The sequence below is a fragment of the Pyxicephalus adspersus genome, chromosome 11 (assembly GCF_032062135.1).
Source record: "Pyxicephalus adspersus chromosome 11, UCB_Pads_2.0, whole genome shotgun sequence".
NCBI lineage: Eukaryota > Metazoa > Chordata > Amphibia > Anura > Pyxicephalidae > Pyxicephalus > Pyxicephalus adspersus.
The window spans coordinates 11,009,810-11,024,270 of record NC_092868.1 but is presented as its reverse complement, the minus strand read 5'-3'; the positions used below and the strand labels follow the sequence as shown (position 1 = coordinate 11,024,270).

Sequence of the window (14,461 nt, the reverse complement as noted above, 5' to 3'; positions counted from 1 at the left end):
TATGGAATTTGTGAGTAGTGGAACTTATGTAGACGAAATAGGGTTTTTGCCCAAAGTAAGGGATTCTACTTAATTTATGAAATTCTTTTACAATCACAACCACCAGTCTTTCGAGATCTCCCACATTTTTGGTTAAAAAAGCAGTGATATTAGACCAATGAATCCCCCATTTTAGGATTTTCCTGCAAAATAAACAATATAGTAGCAGCTAAAACAGGAATGTCAAAACTTTAAAGTTCTAAATTTATACATGGAGCAATAAGAGAAGATGGCGCAAGGGTGGCTGGTATGACTAATCTCATTTTTGTGTTGATCATTTGGATGGCTTGGAGCATGTTTATTATCAATCTGGGAATAGTTAGAAGTAGGATGCACTGTGGGAAGGAGGCAAGCTTTCTCAGACAGTTGAATTTTTCCACTTTAAGCCACTTTTCCACTTCCCTTTTCTAACTGAATGCCTTCAATAATGTAATTACCACAGCCAGTGAATCCCATGTTGTCCTGTTTCCAGGGTTCCCTGTTATATCTCACACGGCCATCTTTTTCCCAGGTTCTTCAAGATGCCCCCCAAACCCGCACTGTGATGCGCGAGATCATGTGCTTGTTCATATATATTTGAGGACCCAATGCCTGATCTCAAGCATGTGAGCAGCCTGCAGCCGCCTAGGATATTTGATGTAATCATCCCAGAAAGTTGCAGGTTTCCCCTTCCCCTTCAGTCTTTACCTTCGCGGCACTAAAATGGGAGGGACAAGGAAAAAAAATCATGTAAAATAGTATGTAATTGAAAAACTAATCGAAAAATGTAAGGGGGAAAGAATTATCATAATATTAGAAGTTTAATAATTAGTTTTAAAAGACCTTTAACTCATTTATTTGAGTCATATACCAAAGGACACCTCCTGTAGTCCATGGGCCTGTTTTATTAAAGCTCTCCAAGGCTGCAGAGGATACACTCTCATCAGAGAAGCTGGGTGATTCAGCAAACCTGGAATCAATTTTCTAAAGTCATTTGCAATTTGTTAGCAAATGTTGTCAATTCTGGACCAGATTCATTCCAGGTTTGCTGGATCACCCAGCTTCACTGATGATAGTGAATCCTCTCCTGCCTTGGAGAGCTTTAATAAATCAGGGCCCATGCCTCAACAGAACAGAGCTGTTTTGGCAGGAAAGGGAGATTCACACAGTAGTAGGTTTTACTTGGACTGAGTAAACTGTGGAGCGCAAGATTTCATTCCTGTTCCTGGAGCTGTGTCCAATCATTTGTAATACCACAGGTCCCACTATTGGAGAGCTTTAATAAATCAGGACCCATGCCTCAACAGAACAGAGCTGTTTTGGCAGGAAAGGGAGATTCACACAGTAGTAGGTTTTTTTTGGACTGAGCAAACTGTGGAGCGCAAGATTTCATTCCTGTTCCTGGAGCTGTGTCTAATCATTTGTAATACCACAGGTCCCACTATTTCAATGTACAAGGAATCCCTCATTTGTTATGGTTTGTACTTTATTCAGTAGTGCACTTGGTCAGTTGTAAATTATGTTGTGTAGGTAGGTGTACATTGTGTAGATATTCGGCAGAACAAAGAAAAAAGTCAGTTTGGTCAAATGTAATTAGATTGACTGAAGAGTGGTATTAGGCACTTAGTTTTGTAGCCTGTCTATATTTCAGGTCTGATTGTTTTCAGTAGGTATGAGCTCAATGTTTGTACAAATCTTTTTTGGCAACCAGCATTTAAGTCAATTATAAAGAAAAAACTTGAGTTATTGGAGTTGAAAAAAAAAGGATACAGCAGTGCCCTCTTAATTATTGATCGTTGCTTGATCGCCTAGCAGCCAAGAGCCTCCTGGGATGCATGACGCAGGCATCCTAGAAGGCTCTTGGCTGCTTCTTTTTCGCATGCCCAAGCATCCCGGGCATGTACAGAAGGAGCCCTTCATCAATAGGGAAAAAAAGTTTTTCCCCAATCAGTGTCACCTAATCTCGCGCCTGCACAGTGAAAGAAGAACATGGGAAAAGAGAGGAGAAAATGTCGGCACCTGGCGCTCCCTCTGCCTTGGCCCGAAAACGGATACTAGGACGACGTGGTACCCCATGGAAGAAACCTCCCTAAGGATAGACTGATTTGTGAGATTGAAAGTAAGTGTGATTTTTTGGTTTTTGGGTTTACTTCCGCTTTAATGTGACTACACAATGTACATGAGATAAACTAAACTCCCCCTAATACAACCAAATGCAACCCCCCCCCCCCACTCCCACCACCACCTTTTACAGGCAAATGTTCCATAATTTGTTCAGTGATTAAAAAAGAATTTCCATTTTTTACCATATTTTGATTATTTCTTTTTTCTCAACCTAGATATTGTGTCCTAGCCAAATAAAAATATTGCATTTCCTTAAAAATTTGGAAACATCAAAGATCAACTTGTCATATGACCCACAGTCAGTCTAGAGTCATTGTCTCTAGTCATTGGAACTACCCACAGGAAAAATTAAAAATGTAGTCATTCAGGCAGGTTAATGAGTAAAACAATAAAGATAAAAGAGGTCCTATATAAGTAACCATGAGATCAGCGTACACACAGACCAGAGAAAAATACAAACATGGAACTTAGTCGTGTTGCGCACATCTGCATTCTTTTGTCTGTTACATTAGGTGAGTACATAATTACATAAAATTATAGAGGAAAGAGGAAATATGTGATCAGCTGGCTCTATCCAGGAAATGAAATTCAATCTCTCAAAAGTAAGGGAAAGTTGCAAGTTGTTGTTAACATTTCCTGTAACTTTCTGTCTGACAGTGGTCAGGATAAGAGAAAACAGAGAATTATAAAAAAAAATCTTTAGAAATGCATCATCAGATGATTCTTTTTTAATGATTAGGAAGATGGTTTTCTATTTAATGATGTGTATTGCTGAATGTATGATGTATGATACAAATTATTTTTTTTTATTGCAGAAATGTATTTAATATTTATTCTTGTATTAACTTATATATATACATATATATGTATTCACTGTGCACTGGAAACTGAGAACACCAGATATTTTGAATCAGCGCCCAGAAACTGATCAGCTCAATGCTTTTAATCAGTGGAAAAAAAGAATCCATCTGTGTTTAATTGCGAATTGAGAGAGTGTATTGAAGGGGAAAAGCATTGGAATTGTAATTAAAGTAAAACTGAGTCATTATATATCTATGTCTCATTATTTAATAGACAGACTATAGATATTTTTATATATATATATATATATATATATATATATATATATATATATATATATATAAAAGAAAAAAGGTGTCAATTCTGGTGAATATGGAGGTTTGTGTTTGTGGGTCAGAGAAAGTGCTGTGTCCTAATGGGGAATAAAACCATTTTCCCCCATTTCTCCCATCTTTTCCTGACTCTATCTCTCAGCTTTGTCAAAACTCCCTAATATTATTGTTGATTAACTGTTGTGCCTTCGGATACCCATTCTGACAAAATTAGGCCCTTCTTGTCAAAAACACAATGAGCATGTCTTTGAATTTGGACTTTTTTGATTCTTGTTGATGAAGGTCTTTCCAGTGCATAGACTGTCGTCTTGTTTCAGTATCATACTGGAAGATCCTCAGAAGTGATGACTTTCCAATTTCCTTGCAGTACTATTTTTGCTCTTGTGTGAAATTTTACTAAAAAATCCAAATTTACTTCTTTTAAACTTTTAAACTTCTCATGATTTTAGCACATGAGGGGTAACACAACTGCAATAAACATTGACTGACAGCAAACTAAACGGCAGAGTGCCATTGTTTGTTGTGCGTGTTTGGATAAGTTTCATGGCAAATGCTCCTGAATGAAACAAGTACAAGCCCATGACATTTATTGGCATTTGTGATAAAAAATAATAATATATCAAAATGTTTTATTTTTAATTTTGGACTCAAAATTATCAGTGCTGCAGTACTGTAGTCTGTGAATTTAAACCAAAGCATGCCCCAGCCTTTCTCAACCTTTTTACCCGAGAAACCCCTAAAATATTTTTCAGGTCTCTGGCAACCTCCACTAAAACAAATTTATTGGGAGTCAGTGGGAAAAAATGTTCTTGAATTGGTGGCCAATGGAAAGAATGCCATTTTATAAGCTAACATCAGTAAAGTCACGCACCCAGCTCTACAAAGTTGTTTTTTCCTCACAGCTACATAGGCATCATTAAACTGAAATTCAATAAGCCACATTTTGATAAACCCCTAGCAATCTCTGGAGGAATCCTAGGATTCCATAGAACTCCAAGGAAATGCTGCTATAGGCTGTAAGGTTCATAGAAGGATCATTTGTATGGTCAGCTTTAATTAGTACTTCTATATCATGACTCAACACTAACAATAAAAGTAGGTAAATATAATGGTTAAGGCTTTAATTCACATTTTGGAGACACTTTGGAGGTTATTCAGGTACGTGCTTTAGTTTTTATACCTTACATTTCTTTATATTGAGTATTTTTTTTTAATCTATATTGGTTTTTACTAAGCAGACATTTGAACATGTTACAGAAAGCTGGTGTGGGCAGTACTAAATTACTACCCATCAAAGCAATAACTATACCACATCCTCCCCATCAATAATTAGTTTGAGCAATGTATGAGAGAGCGATGTGCTCATCCTAGGCTTTTTCAAATATCACTGACTTTTACATCCCTGGACATTCAGTCCTTTACATTTCAAAGTAGCATTGTTGCTATATTTAAAAGTAAAGCAAAAGTTTTCTTTGAGAATGAGATAGAATACATACATGTCCTTCCTCACATGCTGCCAATTGTGTGCTATGACTGTAAAAAAAATCCCATTTATCTGACTTTACTGTAAGGTCTCAGGCCAACCTTGACTTAGCCCACCAGATACCAATATTTATATAAAATACTACTTTCAGATACAGCAACCCTGGTATATCTGAGCTATTTCATACAGGAGTACAAACATTTTGTTTTAACTGGTGCCTGAGGCTTGAAAAGTCAATTTGACAGTTAAAATGTGATTTTATGGAAAGTTTGTTTTTTGAAGGACCCACGGTTTTTATTGCTGATAATTTAATAGTCACTATTCACCCAAGATGCAGGGATCTTCTAAATACTGGTCTGTGACATTCCTGTCATTTATCAATAGTGGTGACCTTTGTAGCCCTCAAACATCTAGATTTGGCTGTACACTACATAATCTGATTAGATTAGGCCCTTAGCCTAATGTCTATTTTTTGGGATCTATTTGTTTTTAGTAGGAGTTATGGAAATTAGGGCAAAATGTTTTTAAAAAAAAAATCCAGATTTCAGCTATTTTAGCAAACTGCATTGGAGTCAAGGAGAAAGGCAAATATATGTTTCTTTTGTTGAATAGATAGCATGGTCTAAAGCAGAAGTCGCCAACCGGTGGTCCGCGGAGCACTGATGGTCTGCGTGAAAATTTTTGTCCACTGCTCTGGCCGGTGCACCCCCCCAGCAGAGTCAGTAGAAAGACGGCACTGGCCAGAGCCACAGACCAAATCTCCTGTACGGATCACAGGCTTAGGGCGGTGGGCCAGAGACACAACCCGCCCACTCTCCCGGGCGGGGTTCTAGCATTATGACATCACTATGAGAAAAGTTTCTTCCCCTTCGAGTGACACACGGCTTCCTGCAGCAAATTTAGTGGTCCATCGGTCCGTAAAGGTTGGTGACCACTGGTCTAAAGGGACATGACTAGCAATAGAGGCAAGCAGAAACAACTCTAAAAGTGCTTCAAAACTCCAACTGTCTTTCTTATATACCACCTTCACTTGAACTTTGGCATAGGCCATCCATTATGTAGCTATACATCTGATGTAGCTATACCTCTTGTCGAGTAAGCTTGAATCTCTGTAGCAGCATGTAAAATCCAGTTGTAAATGATTTGAGAAGAAACTAACAAATTTTTTGGACCTGCTGGATAGACAATCAAGACTCCATCCCATCAAAACTCCTTTGTTCTTTGTAGATATGCTGACAATGCTTGCTTTAAGTCCATGGCTCTCCAATTATCCTCTGGAATGAAAGCTGGGAATAAAGGAAGGACCATCTCCTAGTTAATATGGAACTCTGTTGCTACTTTAGAAGTAGTGAAAGACACAGTATACTTATTGGAGAAGAAGTTCCATAATTATGAAACATAAAATAAAAAAAAAAATGTGGGTACATTTTTTAATAATTACAGTGAGGATGAAATACGAACATTACGCTGGTGTATGGGCTGTATTTTATGAGCTTGTTAGGAGTTGTCTTATGAGGGGGTCAATGGGTGGAAATGACCCTTGTTAGGCTGACAAAGAGATAGAGGAAAATGGCATTGCATTTCCTCAAAGATTTGGAAACATCAGAGATGATTAACTTGTCATATCACCTACAGTCAGTTTACAGTCTACATGTGTAGTCAGAGAAACCGCCCAGAGGAAAAAATGAATTTAGTCATTCAGGCAGGTTAATAAGTAAACAGCAGAGATAAAAGAGGCCTTATAAAAGCATCTAAAAGATCAGCAGACACCCAGATCAAGGAAAACTACAAAAATGGAACTTAGTTCTGTTGTGTGCATCTGCATCCTTTTGTCTGTTACATTAGGTGAGTACATAAAATCTTTATCAAATCACAAAATAAGAAAGGAAAGATGAGATTTGTGATCAGCTGACTCCATCCAGCCATGGCCTTGATCCATCAAGCAGAAAGTTCACAGCAACATGCTAACAAGCACTTAAAGGCATGCTAAAACAACCAGGATAACATTATCTATAAAGATGGCTTTGTTATGTGTTTAAGACACATATAAGATACTTTAAGTGCTACTGAAGGTTTATGAATCGGAGCTTTTGTCTATGTTCTAAAGAAATCCTGTAAACAAGAAACAAGGTCCGTCCTTCCAGTTTTGCTTTTGAAAATAGAAGTGACGGGGGGGCTGCACAGAGCATCTGGGTCACTGACCCAAATCATGTTGATTATTACATTAGATTGTCACCTACACTTTAGATGCAATTATCTTTGCAAATGTTTCACGTTTTATGACTTTTTGGTTAAGTTACGGATAAAAAAGAAAAAAAGTGAACACACTGGAGAGGTAATCTGCTTAACATTTTATCTTGGAGATTCCAATGGTAAGATTTCTTGCTTGCAGAAATCTGGGTATACAGAGCTCATATCATCTGAGTTGTGCTCCTGTTTGTGTGATTATGCATGTCAATGCTAACATTAAAAAAAGTAATTAAAATACAGGGTAAAGCTTGCATGCAGATTTTGCTAACATTTTGGAGATTATTCAAGTATATGCTTTAGTTTTACACATTTTACAAGTCTTAACATTGATAAATCCTTCTCTTTTAAGTTGTAGCTCCGGTCTCTGGAACAGAACTGACCAGTAACACAACAGAATGGGTCTGGGAAGGAGAATCGGTGTCTCTAGACTGTACAACGCAAGTTGAGAATGGCACATTTCTCTGGAAAGTGAATGGAGATTCATTACCTGCAAGTGATCGATATTATATTTCTAAAAATGAAGCAAATACAAATTCTACTTTGATCATCAGTCCCATCTTCAGAAATGACACAGGATCTTTTATCTGTGAAGTCTCTAACACAACAGTGAACGAGACCAGTAATGCTGTGAACATCAGTGTGGCCAGTAAGTAATATTGAAATGTATATTTGTCCCTGCACTACACCAAGGGTTTTCTGCACAGGACAGGAGAGCTCCAATAATTACACGGGGAGAGATGTTCTTGATGACTTTGGAAAAGGTATTGGTAGGATGTTCATTTATCATGGACAATGTGGGCTTGTTTGATAAAACTGCAGGTACACTGGTTCTTAATGAATGAAGAATTTGAACATTTTACAGGGATCAGCTGTGAGCAAAACTTAACTTCTCACTGTGACCCCATTTATTGCCTATGGAAGATTATGTTTCACGGGTGTAAGGAACGGTTCAACACCGTAACCTTCCTGCCTGTATAAACTTGCTCTTAGATTGAAAACTGAATGAGAGAGGGTTGTGCTTAGCATGGACCTTTTCACACCTTACTGATTCAGGTAGGGAGAGCCTCGGAGTGCTGCCATTCTTTGGAGTTGGCCAGAGCTGGCTTTTGTAAAGGTTTCCCTTAGATATCCAGTACCATGTAACATCTCAGAGAACATCCAGAGAAGAGGAGCTATTATATTTATCTGTCCCACCACACATATCTGCTACAACTGTAAAAGAATCCCCTTTATCTTACATACTTCTGTGTGGTGCCAGGCCAACCTGGCCTTAGCATGCCAGGCTCCATATGTAACTAAATATGACTTTTGGGTAGTGCAACCCTTATATAGCTGAGCTATTTTACTCGGGATTTCAGTCCTTTTGTTTTAACTGTTGTCTGAGGTCTGAAACATACATTTGAGAGCTAGATTTTTATTGTATAGACAGCTATCATTGGAACCACATATTCCAATTGTTGGGAATTCTATGACCACTGTTCTGAAATGGATCTGGTCCAGGATTTAAAATATTTGCCAAATATTAGCAAGTTATTTATAAAAATGTATCCCATGTGTACTGGATCACCTAGGTTCTCCCATGATAGTCTATTTTCTTCAGTCATGGGGAAGTTAGACTTTCAATAATAAAACAGTCCTATTGTAATTGTAATCTATTTTTCTACTAAAATTATGTAATGTGAGACAAACCCTTAACAAACATATATACATAAATATTTAATGTATATAGTTATAAAATTGTTATTAATATTAGGATCTGGGGTTTATGGTAGATCATAGACTTAATAACAGCATGCAATTGCCAAGCTGCAATATCTAAAGCTAGTAAAGTACTTTCTTGTATTAAAAGAGGAATAGACTGCAGAGATGGAGACATAATCCTGCCCCTGTACAAAGCATTGGTCAGACCACATCTGGAATATGTGTCCAGTTTTGGGCACCAGTTCACAAAAAGGACATTGTGGAATTGGAGAGAGTGCAGAGAAGGGTAACTAAACTAATAAAAGGAATGGAGGAGCTCAGCTATGATGAGAGATTAGCTGAACTGAATTTATTCTCCCTTGACAAGAGACGTATAAGGGGGGATATGATCACCCTGTATTAATATATAAACGGTCCATACAGAGAACTCTCTTCAACCATTATTCACTTTGAGATCATTACAAAGAACAAGAGGGCACTCTTTGCGTCTGGAGGAAAAGAGAAGAGAGATAAGGAAGGGATTCTTCACTGTAAGGTCTGTGAAAATGTGGAATCGGCTCCCTCAGGAAGTAGTTTCAGCAACTACTATAGATTGCTTTAATAAAAAGCTGGATGATTTCTAGAAGCACAGAATAGAACTGGGTATTAAGGCTTTAAAGAAAAAATAACAGAGATTGTTGATCCAGGGAACATCCGATTCCCTCATGGAATCAGGAAGGAATGTGTTTCCCCTGTTGAAGCAAATTGTATCAGGGTTTTTTTTTTTTTGCCTTCCTCTGGACCAGCTATGTCTTATATGGTTTTATATCTGGGATATGTTTATGTTTAACCCTAGTGGTTGAACTTGATGGACTTATGTCTTTTTTCAACCTACCCTACTATGTAACTATGTAGTATTTATATCTATTTGTGTGCATTCTATATCTAAAAATGTACCTCTTTTCACCTTTGCCTATTATAATTTCCTCCTTTTACAGAACCCCCGGATAGTTTAAGTATTGGTTGCAGTGCAGCTAGTTTGACTGGTGGAGTACAGCTTACCTGCTCCTGGATTGGAGGAGATCCTGCAGCTGACATTGAGCTATCATTTAATGGCACTATTGATAAGGGAAAAAACGAGGTAAACCGAAGTGTGAATCTGGATAATGACGTCCAACAACCAGAATTTATTTGTCAAGGAAATCAAGTGGGAAAGACATCCAAGTGTAATATTACTTTAGGTGAGATAATGACAATAACTTTTTTGCATTATACATATAAATTGTACATACAATTCACTAACTGTAGGTCAATACACTTAGAAATAAAAGAGATAGATTGTAAGAAGCTGTCAGTTTGTCCTAAATATATCTCATCAATAATAAATATACACTGTACTTTGGGCCTGACATAACTAAAATTATAGATAATTATTCTGAATGTTTAGAAAGCTAAGTATAAGACAGAACACTTTTGTGAGCAAGCTTTACCGCTAATAACTTTGACAATTTTTACTCTTCTACCTGCATTCCAGATACACGAGGCACAATATATTGGTTAATAGTTCCTAAAGGTTTCAGTGGTGGCACCACAATAAAATGGGGTGACCATGATACCAGCTAACGTTGCTGCCATAGGTTGAATGTAGCTAAACATAGAGTTATAGTAAAGAATAACACACAATGGTTAGGAATAGCAGTTCTCATGTGTGATGATATGTGAAGTGAAGACGTGTGAAGACTGTGTACATTATCTCCTTTAATGTCTTCCCATCAGAACGTCCATTGTCCACAAGTCATGACAACAATGCAGTAACTTCAGCGACAGAAGGAGAAAATATAAAGCTGACAGTGAGCCTGACATCTCAAAACTCTCTAACGCCTGAGTACGCCTGGGTCCGCCTCAGTACAGATACTGTTAATATCACAAGCGATGGGAAATATAAAGTAGAATCCAGTAGCTCTGGGTCCACACTTCACATTTCTAGTGCGACTGGAAGTGAGAGTGGGACCTATGAATGCAGAGCCAGGAATATCATTGGAACCACAACCTTTAAATTCAACGTGGAAGTCAAATCGAAAGGTAAAACCAATTTTGGAGTTGCAAAATGTTATATATATATATTATGTGAAGCAGTATTTAAAACACTAATATTGAATATTGCAGTTTTCTTTAAAATGGACGAATGTATGTACAACATAGGAACTATATTGTTACCATAAGATCAGATTATATTTTAAGCACAGATGGCCTGATTTAAAAAAAGATTGGAGAGGATACACTTTTGTCAGTGAAGCTGGGTGATCCAGCAAACCTGGAATAGATTTCTTTAAAGTTATTTGCTAGCAAATGGTTTGAATCCTGGACCAGATCCATTCCAGGTTTGCTGGATCACCCAAATTCACTAATGAAAGTGTATCCACTAAAGCCTTGGAGAGCTTTATTAAATCAGGTCCAGTGTGTCTATTTGTATTATTTGAATTATTATTGAATACTCATCTGTTTCTTTTTCTGTAGGTTCCGGTGGACTAAGTGGTGGAGCGATAGCTGGCATTGTAATTGGAGTCCTCGCAGGAGTGGCCCTTATTGGGGTCGGTGTGTTCTTTCTTGTAAAGAAATTGAAGTAAAGTAAGTGTACAAATGTCAGATGGCCTGTAAGCATATATTATATCTTGATGTATTTCATGCCTATATATGTTTTTCTTTTACAGACATAGACAGATGATAAAGAATAAGGGAAGATAAAAGATAGATAAATGGTTGCAGCAGGTCATAGAGGGTAATAATAAAAACAAATGTTGACAAATACTGAGAAATGAGAATAAAAATAGATATACATTGAGGAATGATACTAATATACATTAATATAGGATAGCTGATGATAGAGCATTGTGATAAGAATGAAGAACAAAAACAAAAATGACTTTGTCATCTACTTGAATCATACGCTTTTCTGTATAATCAGCTACTTCTAGTCTAGCAGAGGAGATTTTGAAGTATAACTACAGCAAACAGCTAAGTATAGATATCACTTGTGATTTGCATACCTCGACCTTGCTACATAGTCCTATAACACACATTTAGAAGTTACAATATATAGAAATGTGTAAATTTCTGGCTATACCATTTGGTACAGTTGTGGGTTACAGGGCTGACTAAACTAATTTTCACATATTTGTACTGCATATGTACTTGTAACTGCTTATTGAGCTTCTTGACTTCTTGCCTTTTGTTGTAATATTAAGCATTATTATTAAACACACTTATGTTATGTTATATTTTAAAAAAATGCAGTGTCAATAGAAAACATTATTTCAAGGAAATTATCGTTTAAATATAGACAGCTAGACAGTTTATATATTTTTTATCCGTTGTTTGTTTTTTGAAGATTTAAATGACAAAGTACGAATACAACACCATGCAACATACAGTGGTAAATCTTAACTGTAGAAAAAAAGCAAAGTTAGAGATATAGACATAATATTATTATATGGTTAAAAATAAAAGATATCCAAAACAGGTTTTTAGAGCTGTACTGGGTACAATGATTCCGGGAAAGAACATAAAAAGTCATAAACAATTCATAAACATGACAACTTGAGATGACATAAGGATATCTCATAGAGTATAGATCATAATATACAGCAGCTGATGACTGATGATGTTGAAAGAAGACAAACGTTGATTAATTTCTTTATTTATCTTTATCGTTAACGCCTGCTGATAAAAAAAGAAATACACAGATGTAACTTTATAACTTCAAATGATAGATGATGATGACAAAGGTTTAAAGTACACCTGTGATGACGTCAGCCAAACTATTGGCAAGGATGAGGCTGGTCAGAGGGCACCACATCTATTTTCCTACATGTTCTTACATCTATTGTCTGAAAAGGGCATTTGTACCCCACTACCACCAATCCACCGCACTAGCTTTCTAAAACCTTAACGAACTAGATGGTTCTATTTCTTGGTTAAGTGAGGAGTCACTTAATCATTAAGCATGCAATTGCAGGTTGCATTCAGCAAATTTACCCCATACCTGGACATTTTGTTATTTAATGGGGCCACCATGGTAATCCGAAAAATTGGGTAATCTTGTTAATCTAGAAGGCAACGTATGCTCCATCCTACTTCATCCTCACTTTTCTTCAACAATAGACCCTACATAGAAGATATGATTAGATCCCTTATCATGAATGGTGAGCATTATAAATCTCAGAAGACATTGCAACACAGTGCCGGGGAGAATCTTCCCAACAAGGTTTGGAGCACTCTACATTCCCCAAATTTTGCAGAAAGAAGGTTGATCCTAATCTAGCCCTGGTCCTAGCTACACAGGAACAGGCTAGGAGAAGGCTTAGAAGGCTTACAGTTGTCACTAGACCTGGTTTGGCCATTGGACGATCCCAAAGGTCTTCCTGTTTCTGTGACAACTCACAGATTTTTAATTTCCGCTTTTCTGTCAAAATAACTAAAAGATAGGTGACACATACAGCAATTAAGCCTGACAGAGGTTGTACCACTACCTAACTTGTATTGTATATTGTACTTTGTATTGTATATTGTACTTTGTACAAACAAAGAAAGATTTTGCTATATCAATATAAAACAACAATAATAGACCTGTCACAAGTTATAGGCATCTGCACTTTATCCTAAAATGAAAAAATGAGTAACAAAAAACCTTAGGTTGATATAAAATAAGTATAATGAAACATGGTAATGCAAAGTACAACTCACAAAGCAATAAACAAACATCTTCTTTTCTTTTCAGGTCGGCACTGAAAACCATCGCCAACCTGAGCTACAGTTTGCACAAACGTCTGTGTGATATGTTACCATCACTCCTTGGTTTGGAGAACTGGACACCTGACAGCTTTGTTCTGGCTGTCTGTTAAAATTATAATTCTTAGCATTACAATACTGTTTTTTTGTTGTTTTTTTGTGATAGCATTGTGTACCTATAGCAACTAAACATTTTTCATGGTCCTTCTGTTCTAAATCTGATTGGTAGTTAGAAGACATTGCACTTTGCTTTTTCACTGCCTTCCATATTAAGTTTATATATGTGCAATGGAAAATATCATTAATTGTGTTTATTTATAGCATTTGTGACAATTAAAAAAATAATTTATAGATAATTTTATATCTTAATATGAAATGGGAAGGGAGGGATTGTGCATATATTTTTAAACTTAAATTATATATATTTTTTCTATTTGAAGTGCCATGTGTTATGTTTTCTTTGTTTTGTTTCTTTAGTATAACTAAGCTTTTTTTATATAACCATCTCCCACATAGTAACACTGGGCTAATCTAAACTTTCCTATAATAGTTTTCACCAACGTTTATTATCAACTCTGGAATCCTCCTCCACTGACAGACATCAAATCAATGACACACCTTTAATAAATTATTATTATTAAACAGGATTTATATAGCGCCAACATATTAGGCAGCGCTGTACATTAAATAGGGATTGCAAATGACAGACTAATACAGACAGTGATACAGGAGGAGAGGACCCTGCCCCGAAGAGCTTACAATCTAGTACCTTGACTACTTTTATTGTGTCTGTGCTGTCCATGCACATCATCAGGGCTGGTTTTCTATTTTTTTTTCTCCCCTAGGCCACCTAGCTTGTGATGCCTTCACTTACCTTTGAGGCAATAACATCCTTTGACACTGACACACACACTTAGGAAGCTGTTCCATGTGAAGAAAGTAATACTAGTTGTGATGAACGCCCTCCCTGCCCACACCCCTGCGC

The 14,461-nt window shown here is 36.8% G+C and overlaps 1 protein-coding gene across 2 annotated transcripts; it reads left to right on the top strand.

The window, feature by feature from the left end:
- The first annotated feature begins 2,584 nt into the window (after positions 1–2,584).
- Positions 2,585–13,915, top strand: LOC140340845 (cell adhesion molecule CEACAM1-like). Of its 2 annotated transcripts, none has more exons than XM_072426263.1 (6): positions 2,585–2,654; positions 7,358–7,654; positions 9,687–9,929; positions 10,465–10,770; positions 11,206–11,316; positions 13,466–13,915. In XM_072426263.1, the coding sequence occupies exons 1-5, from the start codon at positions 2,603–2,605 to the stop codon at positions 11,313–11,315; spliced, it is 1,008 nt and encodes a 335-aa protein (XP_072282364.1). In that variant the 5' UTR covers positions 2,585–2,602; the 3' UTR covers position 11,316; positions 13,466–13,915. The 2 variants fall into 2 exon arrangements, with proteins under 2 accessions (XP_072282364.1, XP_072282363.1); XM_072426262.1 differs by lacking the exon at positions 2,585–2,654 and adding an exon at positions 6,455–6,603.
- The last annotated feature ends 546 nt before the right edge of the window (positions 13,916–14,461 follow it).

What these genes read in the sequence shown, in the direction of transcription:
- LOC140340845 (XM_072426263.1), top strand. Translation starts at nt 2,603, where the DNA reads ATGGAACTTAGTCGTGTTGCGCACATCTGCATTCTTTTGTCTGTTACA. An exon ending in TCTTTTGTCTGTTACATTAG is followed by an intron (nt 2,655 to 7,357) that starts GTGAGTACATAA and finishes TTCTCTTTTAAG; the next exon opens with TTGTAGCTCCGGTCTCTGGA. An exon ending in CGTGGAAGTCAAATCGAAAG is followed by an intron (nt 10,771 to 11,205) that starts GTAAAACCAATT and finishes CTTTTTCTGTAG; the next exon opens with GTTCCGGTGGACTAAGTGGT.